At 47.2% G+C, this 10,145-nt stretch overlaps 1 protein-coding gene across 1 annotated transcript in view; it reads right to left on the bottom strand.

Annotated features, from left to right (window-relative positions):
• The window catches only part of LOC109465763, a 21,304-nt gene extending 11,401 nt beyond the window's left edge, over positions 1 to 9,903 (bottom strand). Inside the window, exons 1-4 of the mRNA XM_019763200.1 lie at positions 9,313 to 9,903; positions 4,808 to 6,434; positions 3,826 to 4,043; positions 333 to 492 (exon numbers count right to left, since the gene is read on the bottom strand). Of these exons, the coding sequence (XP_019618759.1) occupies positions 333 to 492; positions 3,826 to 4,043; positions 4,808 to 6,434; positions 9,313 to 9,576 (2,269 nt within the window). The 5' untranslated portion in view covers positions 9,577 to 9,903. The remainder of the gene's footprint in view (positions 1 to 332; positions 493 to 3,825; positions 4,044 to 4,807; positions 6,435 to 9,312) is intronic.
• Between the last annotated feature and the right edge of the window lie 242 nt (positions 9,904 to 10,145).

The raw sequence follows: 10,145 nt of genomic DNA, 5'->3' as shown, positions 1-10,145 counted from the left end.
ACTTCATCCCCAGCACAAGAGCTATCTACCATCTAAATTTCGTCACCCTAGCATGTCTGGATCATGAGATATCAAAACCGGAAGTTCTGCTGCAGTACCATGACAAGCCGCCAGGGGGCCCAAAATCTAATCATTTTGAGGTCTCATCAAGACCTACCCACCTACCAAATATCAAGTCAGTCCATTTAAGCCTTCTCAAGTTATCGTGTTTACACACACACACACACACACACACATACACGAACGCCTCTGAAAACATAACCTTCTTGGCGAAGGTAATAAGTCACCCAACTGTCCGCCGTGTCCCACTGACAGTTTCCGGGTTGCCTTACCGTCCTCCTGATCCTCCCACAGCGCCGTCACCTTGGCAACGAACGGCAGGTCCTTCTTGCGCGGTCCGGACTTGAGCAGGACCGTGTCCCTCTCCTGTATCAGGTCGTCCTCCCGACACATCCCCCGGTAACACAGCCGCCGCACGGGCTTCCCCTGGGCCTGCAAATATACAGGTTAAATACTCTTCACAAAAAGGAACAAACTGTCTCTTATGAAAACCGTGTAAATCCTAATCATATCCGTTATCATTTTACATCTCCTGTAGCTCGTGGGGATCAGTGAACGTTGGCTATCTGAAAGTTTCATATTTTTGTCTACCCACTATAATCAGACTACCGTCTGGTGGGACCATTTTGCTAGTGCCTTCTCCTTCCTGACCTGTAGCCATACATTAGTAAGATTGTCCTGTGCCGGGAAGCGTGCAGAGCCAGGCCGCCAGCCTGTTTGGAACGTGTCCAACTTGTCGGAACGATTATCAGTTTCCCATTCAACCATTCCCAAACGGTAGTAAATCAGGCCCAATGAACTGCACGTGGTGTAATTGTTTTCGTGTCGCGAGACCATAAACGTGTTTTGATTTGCACCACGGCTTACCCGTTTTATGACAAGTTCTGACACGGTTCTATGTCGATGAACACTGCGGCAGCGCCGAGAGAGAGTTCATAACCGTCCCACATAATCCCGCATCTCTACTTCCTACACACAAGTGTCCGTCACAGTCTGGGAGGAGACAAGCTCTGTACGAATCCTCAAATTATATGGCCTAACTTAAGCCTGTTAGGAATAGATAAGCCTTGGCTCTTGAGTTATTTGACAGAGTTGTCAGATTTGTGGGGGTACGCCGGTTAAGGCATAAAAGGCTTATAAGGAAGTGCCTATAATAACTAAGTGCGCGCGTGTGCTATATAAGATGAGAGTTAAGTGACAGGACTATTGAGTTACATTACATTATCATTCACTCTGTTCATATTTCTCCGTTTTGGCGCCCGCCGGTGAAATTATCCGTAATGCGGTCCGAGTTTTCTGGCGTTTTCAGAAATTCAATTCTGCCCGAGTACATGTACGAGTATTTCTGTATCGTATTGACATAATGCTTTTACGTGTAGTGGGTGCAAGTGGAACATTAGCAGACTGGTCTATCTGGATTTCGTCCTACCTACATCGTACGACGGCTTCAGAACCGACGCCCCAAATCCCTTTTTATTACACTATTCGTCTCAATTTAACTTCAGAATCAAGATCAAACGCGACCGGCTCATAACTCGGACAGACTGGTCACCGTCAGGTCCTGGTCAGCGCCAGGAGGACTTGGCGAGTGACAACTCTGAAGTCTCAAAGCGATTTATATCCGTCTATAATAGCTGTCTGATTTCGCGCCGCGCAGAATTTTACTAAGCAACGGCTGACCTTGACCCCTCACAGCGCGCAGACTTTGTTAGGTGTGTTTACATATGCTGTTCACGCCACATATCCATTACAACACGAGGCCTACACCGTTCACTGAGCGGCTACCTGGTCTTCTATTGTTCTCGGACCTTAATTGTATGAGGGTTGCGACTCAGAGTGGGACTGTTTGAATAGTGGCTCAATATGGCACGGTTTTAATCGACCGCTTACGGTGATCCAATATGACAAAAAAGATTAAGTTTGAAATGCAGCGTTTCATAGTCCTAATATTTTTAGTATCTGTTTCCTACTATTTCTCAATTAAGGCTGCTGGTCTGTACATAGTATTTCTGTTGTTTTGTAAATACGTATTAGGTACTATGATATTACAAACTATGTAGATCGGCAAGAAATGAGATAAACCCAATACAAAGGAGCTGCTCTTACAAACCATTTAAAAAATGCTACAAATAAGTAATCTGTGATCAAAATACGCTCGACCGGTGAACCATTTTCCACATTTCATGATATCTACTAAATTTGGGGCGTTCTGGTTTCCCCGCAGAGCAGACACCAGCCTCACATTGTTGTACGAGTCAGGTTCTACTGGTAATAAGACGCGTCTCTAACATTGTTCCGCAGGAAAAATAGATGTACCTGTGCGCCCTTCATTCGTACTGTCTCCTGTGGGTCTGGGATTATGATTACATGAAGTCCGTTCTCCGTGGCTAGGTAATCCCGGCCAAATTGCAGACTACCCGCCGCACGGATGGAGGCGGATATCAGCACCTGGGGCCGTCCGCGTAGGCACACACACACCTCTCTGCTTTTCAACCTCTCATGTTTCTGGTCGTCTTACTCTGCTAATCAGTTTTACGACAGTTAACGTGTGTGTAGTACAAATTACTACGTGTCGTAGTGACCCAAATGTGTTTTTCATGCCTCGATATAACTAGATAGTCCTCTTATTTTAATGAGTACTTAGAAGTTCCAATTTTCACGTACAATTGTTGAAATCATGTATTCATATTGTGCTCCCTCGCCCATGCAGCTGGTGAGACTATCCATTTGTTACCAGCACTAACCATTGTTAAATCATCTACGAGATGCGCTGTGTCGTGATTATTGATAACGATGTTTTCCGTGGCGCTCCCTACAAATGCGTGACGGTTGACATTACATTAGCGTTGCTAGGGCTGAATTTGTCATCTACAGCTAGACTAATTCAACTTCCAGAAATTCACAACGGCTGGGAAGAAGTAGGTCTACGCTAACTCCGAAACATGTCAACATGTTGAACGTATTTCGGTTGAACGTATTGCCGTTGCGGTCGTGTGGCGCAACGGCAGCGTGCACGACTCGGAATCAAGAGGTCCCGGGTTCGAGTCCTGACATGCCACCGATCTTGTGCCCTTTGGAAAGGCACTTTCCCCACTAGACTCAGGTGAAAATGAGTATTGTATTGTCCCCTGTGTTGGTGGCGGCATTAATATAAGTTGAAAAATCTTGAGTGTGCCGTCACCACGTCTTGTGATTAGATGTTGGATTATAAAAAAAAACATGTCAACAGATTCCAAACATGTCAATGAATACTTTCATAAGGTTTCTCATTAAAAATTTCAACCTTTTTTCACTGAAATCAGTCACTTACGCTTGATATTAGTAACATTTTGGGTTTTTGAAATACTAAAATGACCAAAAAATGCTGATTTCTCTTTATTTGTTCGTAAAGGATATAAAATGCGTGTGTTCCCAGCAGTGCACTTTGGGTACGCATCAATGTATTAATCTAGGGCAACAGGAATCAGTGACGTGCCGATGTTTGCGTACGTGGAAACTCCCACGGCGGGATGGCTTTATTAAAGGTCCGCTAATGGCCGGTGCGCAGTAAAGCTTTTCACCGTATGACATCGTTTGTAGAGACGTCAATCGTCAGAAATGTAACGTTTGTAAATGTATCTCAGGGGCATGTACTGTGCGGGCATTTCGCGTGTTTGTAACTAGCCATGGGATTATCTGACCGGCGCAGGTATGCCATTTTCCAGCCTATCTCTGCTGGTCTTAATAAGCCATACGAGATGGCAACAAATTAGGTTATCGCCTTACCGCCGAAAACACCATCTTTTCGTAAGGCTCTCCCTGCCACTTCCATCCGTTGGTGGACTTCTTCCGTTTGGTCCTGGCGACGAACTTGTGGTTGTGCGTCTGGGCGGTGTCCAGGGCGGGAAAAGGGTCAGACTTTCTGTCGGTGGAAGGGCCGACCTGGTCCGACAACACCGTGTGGAGCGGCTGGTGGAAAGGACCTGCCGTCTGGTACCATACACCTATATAACATCCAGATATATTCAGGTCATAACAAATACAACTCGTACGTTACTCTCTGGCGCACCATAATCGTCTTTTGGGGCATTTTTCATGACTACTCTGCCTAACAGGGTGACCGCGTGAGGAAAGATGTCTGATCACAAAATATGTACTGTACGCTACAACAGGATGACATACAGAAGAGCTGAACGCCAGTTGTTTTTCAGGACATGCTACTCTCGGGCGTTCACGTGAAGTCACGCTCTCGTGCAAAACGAGAGTCAACACTAGCCAGGCCTGGGAGCGGATTACCTGACACGATGTTCATGATAATAAATTACATGGAAAAGGCCGAGCTATGCGCAATTATCCGTAAGAACGTTTAGATTCTATCGGGTGTCTTTCACACAAAGGGAATACGTAGTCAATTATAAGCGGTGGTCACGTGGAACTGAATGGTGCGGTGCGGGGCCGGTTCCGCAATACGTTCGACAAGACGCCTAAAATACTAGTACACCAGGCACCTGGAGTGGTAAGCTTGTTAAAAAGTGACAGGACGTGCTGCGATTTTATTAAAAAAGGTTTGGAGGCACCGCCCATAAACAGACATTGGTAACAATATACTGCGCCATTTGGCATCCAAGCGATCATAATTAAATATACATTATGTCGGAATTTACAACTACAAACCAAATCAATACTATTCCGTGTACCTGCAGACAAAAAGGACTTCGACAATTATATATTTTATCCCGCCTACGTTGTGTTCCCACAACCCACTTACCATTATGTAGCCTGGCAGAGCTGAATTTACTGAAGGCACTTTCGGTCGTTGTGGGGCTGATGCCGCCGTTGGGGAGGATCTGCGAGGCGCTGAGGTTCGCAAGCCCCGTCAACATGAGCGTCTGCGGGTGGCTGGGAACGGGGCTACCCATCCCAGGGGGCCGTGCGTGCATGGACGGGAGTCCTGATGACGCCAGAAGTGACGTACGGTTCCTGTTGAATCCTCCACAGAGGAGTCTGAAGTTGGCGGCGTGCTGATGCCTTTTGTACCCGTTTTTGGCCGACCCACCCCCGCTCTTAGACCTTCCTCGGTTGTTCTTCTTGGTCTGCGAAGCGTCGTCCGCTGTTTTGTAAGCAGTCATTATTGCCTGGGCGTTCAGCGCGGCCATGCGCTTGGTGTGTCCACACACCTTCTCACTGCCGCCGCCCTTCTGCGGTGGGAACGACTTGCTACGAGATTTCTGCTTCTTCCCAGACGTGGTGCCCAGCAATTTTGTCTTGGACTTGACTTTCTTAGCTACCGCGATTGGACGTTTTTTCATCGACAAGTCCAGAGGTTGGTCCGGGTCGGTGGGAAATCCTCCGTTTTCTTCACCATTTCCAAACGTGTTCAGTTTGGAGGAGTCGGTGGGTGAAGTCGTGAAGACCTCCCCATCACTGCTGGACGACGAAAGCGATTTTCCCTTTCTCGTTTTCTTTGGTGGTTTCCAGTCGTCCTTCTCGTACATGAGATTGACTTTCAGCTCGGCTGTGATACTCGCCATTCGTCTTTTTCGTGGAACTACTGGAATGGCGTCGTCCCCAGACGACCTTTTCTTCCCCTTTCTTTTGTTGCTGCCTTCTTGTTTTTCAGTTTCGTAGGACACATCGGATGCATTTGCTTCACCTTCCCGACGATCCGGGTCTGGAATGTGGGTCTTTTCCGATTGGGGGCTCTCCTCTAAATCGGATTTTTCCGTGGAAACGTCATCCGAGGACGTCACCAAGGCCATGTCTTCGCCATCCTGACATTCCTCCGGTCTGACATCTGTCTCCTCGAAGCAGATGGCGCGCACAACGGACGACGCGATGCCGTTAGAACACGGTGTTCGATTGCCATGACTACTGTCTGCTACATGGCACGTCTTCCCACAGGACGAACTGACGACAATTTCCGCGGGAGAACCAGCACTCTTAATGAGTGACATACACTGATTTGCACACGGAGGGCTGGTACCGTTCAATTTCAGGTCGCCTTTTGTTTTGGGCGACAGGCCGATCTTGGCGTCCTCCATCAAGTCCTTACTCGGTTGCTCATCCCGATGACCATTGCACAATCCTGTGACGTTTTCCATTGCTCGTTTGACAGTAGGGTTTGCGTTCCCGCCGTTAGATGCGACCTCGGACATTTTCGCCACGCTGTCGGACTTGCTTCGGCTGTTCCTCGGGCTTCTTCGTGGAGAAACGTGACCCCTCTGCGCTTCTCGGTCCCCTTCGTCGGCGGTGACTGGAGTCATTTTGCCGATAAAGCATGAACTCAGCTCCCTAGCGGAACCGAAAAACAGTTCGTCGGCCTCGTCAAAGTCCGTGTTTCGACTGCCTTCTTCGTGTACTCTTGCCCCTAGTATAGCAATGCTGACGTCGTGTTTCTGAAAGTGGAACAGATAAACAGTTAGCCATGACAATGGCAACATGGAAACAAAGAACACATTGTAACAATTTGGCCGTGAGAGAAGTGAACAGATGTTCACCCTCTGCTGACCACGTGCACGTGTTTTTAATGTCTTCTCCTTCGGAAACTTCAGTCTTTAGACTATCGGTTTCTATGTCTATATGATTATGTTTCTTCAATCACAACTATGTAACGTCTTTCGGACTGCGATTAAAAATATGGCTTCCGTTAGACACACCAGAAAGATTCGGAACGTTGTGTGGCACCTTGGCAGAGGGTTTTAAACATCGATTGTAATCTTGTCTAAGAGAGGTTTGCTGCCCAAAGCGACCCTTAAATCAAAGTGTCCTTAACTCAAGCGACGCACATACAGCACATCAAGAGTTATACCTATAGGCAGAGATCCCAAAACTATTACAATCTAATTTCTATAGGTTTGCCTCCTACCACTGAAAGGGTTCAAGCAGAGTTCACCGTTCTGCTGGCTTTGTGTCTGCTAGCCTTTAGCAACACAGGCGTGTGCGACGGCAAGTTCGTCAACAACGCAAGTTTTTCTCCGTGTCTCCGGGTTTTCCTGTCTTTTCTTCTCTTTCTATCAATATAACTCTGTGATTCTTTTTCACTGCCCTCTCTCTTCTCGAAGCACTACTGTTGCTACGGATGAATGTCAACAGGGACGTGATGTTTTTTGAAATCTTGATCCCAAGTTGATATTGGGAGGGAAACATTTTGTCTGTTCGTCCGTTCTTTTCCGACCCGCACCCCTCAGAAAAACGTTTGGATGTTCTCGCCAAAACTCCGACTGGAGAATAATTCTTATTCGCCCCGTTGCTTACTCCTTTGTCATGGGAGGCTGACTGAGCTAATCTGATGATAGTTGACTATCAGAAAAACGGGGTAGCCAGAGAACATAACGTTTCACCGCCCTGACATCTGCTTGGAGAACATCGCCTTCCGTCCAGGCAGGAAGTGCATCTACGCCAGTAGAATCCTTCCTGTTTACTTCTGAGGGCTCGTGCAAGGGGAAGGGCTAATTTGCCGACATTCCAGCCACTCAAGTCAACCCCCGCTATGGTTGTCGTCATTATTACGTTAGTGATGTTCTGTGTACTGTGTTGTCGTTCTCTCAACCCTAGGAACGCCGGATTTTAACACATTCATGAACTGAATCGAATATACGATCGATGTCTAAATCTCTGCTGACGTGTATACACGGGTGCAATCTCAAAGCAGATGTGACGAGGGTCAAAATGAGTGATACGAATACGAACTGCCGCTCGCAATATCTGCTTGGTAATGGTAGTAAAATGCCGATCGTTGGTAACCAACATTAAAACATACGACTAATTTCAAAACGTCATAATGATAAAGTTGTTGTTTTCCATGGCGGGAAATTGTGTAACCGTTTCCAGTGACCAATGGTGGGAGGTTTTTAGCGTCATGTGATGTCCGATGTTTTGTGAACATAGGTGACATGGCTTCCCGGTCGCACTAAACGTGTTATTGCATACCGGACGAAATACGCCACTATTATGCATGTATACGGTGTATGAACGTGCAGATGGCACAGGTACACGATAGAATAGCTATTTGCCACGTTGGTCAACAGACCGTTGATAGTCTAAACAACACCGAGAGATTTATTGATCACTTGTGTACTATTGTTACACGAGGCTGTTTCGTGAAGAATGTCCGAGAAAACACGACCACCCCTCACAAGAAAGCAAACTAGCCCGCTCAAGGTAACGCCACCAAGTGTCGTAACTATAACGATACCAGAGGGAATTACACAGGTACAACAAAACAAGTGACATAAATCCTTCCTAACGTTCTAACCAATGAGCAGTCTGGACAGATCGAACTACTCGGGGCAAAGGTTACACACTGGGAAGAGAGATCGGGCATTTTTTTCGGTTCCGGTTTACCGCTAATCCCCTAACACACGGTCTAGTCTGACCACATATGGACAAATAGAGGTTAAGTGAGGTGACATGGATTTAAGAATCCAAATCCACACGTGTGAAACGTTTGTACACAAAACGTGACACGTAACCCTTTCTCCCCCTCTCTTTCCTTCGTTCAATCCATTCACACGTATTCATGTATTCTAGTTTCCATTCCTGAAACACTTCTCCTACTGACGTAGTCGTACTGTGGGATAACGTACTCACTCTTTCCTTGCTCAGAATATCCAGTCAGCTACATAAAGAACAGTCTAACGGCGAGAGCACACCGGTGGGTGATTGGAACTGGGGGCGTTTTTGCTCTTTCACTGACACAGTTAATCATAATAGTGGGTCACGAAACGGGGTCATAGGCACCCTAACTTTGGAGGCTACGGTAGCAGCGCACATCAGTAAGACTAATAACAATGTGGAAAGCTCTATGCAAGTAATACTTCAAAACATGTGTCTCAGTTATTAATGGTAGCGCTAACGTAGAGCTACGCAGGGAGGGGGAGGGTCGCTCCCAGGATAAGAGGTCCCTCCCATCCAATCGGCCTTCCGGTCCAACCCGCACGATCCTAAAACCGTGCTGCCAACACAGCTACACATACCCGCCTTATCAACACAAAACAACCACAACGACTGTAAGTTATCCAAACAGCAGTAAACAGTGTTTACCGCACGATTACGCCAGACATTCACACTGTGCACATTGTACCGGTATCCAGCACCATCTGCCTCCTTACACAAGGGACTAACTATTGGTCGCTTGGTCACTGGTGGGACTCGCATATCTGCTCGCCTCGTTAGCTGAAGCAACGCCGTTCCTGTGCACATAAAACACAATGCGGCCAATACAGACACACGGCCGTCACTTCGGCATCAACATTCAACCAGGGCAAGGCTCACCTCCGGCAGGTCGCCCTCTATCCCACATTGTAGTACGCGCGTAGAAACGTTCCTAACGTCCGACGCCATCTTGTTTGGGCTGGCGAGACCCGCGAACCTAGCCGCTGACGTCACAACGGATGACGACGGGGCTTCAGATGACAAAGCGGTCTCACCGGAGCAACCTGGCCACACCTTCCGCCAGGTGAAAATAAAAACTAGGTGAAGAACAAAGCATTGAAACCCCACGCTGCTGAACCTCGGACTTTCATCCAATTCCCGCATGCGAACTTTGACCTTTGTGGTAAGTTGCTGGACCACCGCCCGTCTTTCCGCCCAGGCGACCAACTGACGTGTGCCACCAACGATCTACGGTGGGTCATGTGACGGTCGCGCCCTGGACGGTAACCCACAACTACCAGGCACTCCCGTTCCCCGGGGCAACCACACAGCCATCCTGGTATAAATCAACTGCGACACTCGTCTCTCCTTCTCTATCAAACTTCTTTTGTTTTAATGGAAGATGACACTGGACGAGATTACGACATTTCCTACTAAGCCTCTACGTATACCAGGCTTCATGGGCGGCTGGAAAGAGTAGAAATTGATCAAATAGACAGATAACATGCTATGGGAGTTGGTCCGATAAAGGAGTTTGCCGCTTCAGAGAAATTAAGGTTTACACAAAATGATTTAGTAACGTTGGCTGTTGATGCCCATTGACCACTGTATGTTTACGACAAACCAAATTCTCATTCATGTTTCAAACAAGCGTCATTTGACGGGAAAAGCTTTCAGACTTGGGGTTAAAAAATTAAGCTCACAAATGACTAGAGAGATAGCATAGAGTTATC

This window comes from Branchiostoma belcheri, unplaced genomic scaffold, assembly GCF_001625305.1.
Source record: "Branchiostoma belcheri isolate BF01 breed outbred unplaced genomic scaffold, Haploidv18h27 scaffold157, whole genome shotgun sequence".
Taxonomy (NCBI): Eukaryota; Metazoa; Chordata; class Leptocardii; order Amphioxiformes; family Branchiostomatidae; genus Branchiostoma; species Branchiostoma belcheri.
The sequence above is the reverse complement of the archived record's forward strand: the minus strand, read 5'-3'. Positions and strand labels throughout refer to the sequence as shown.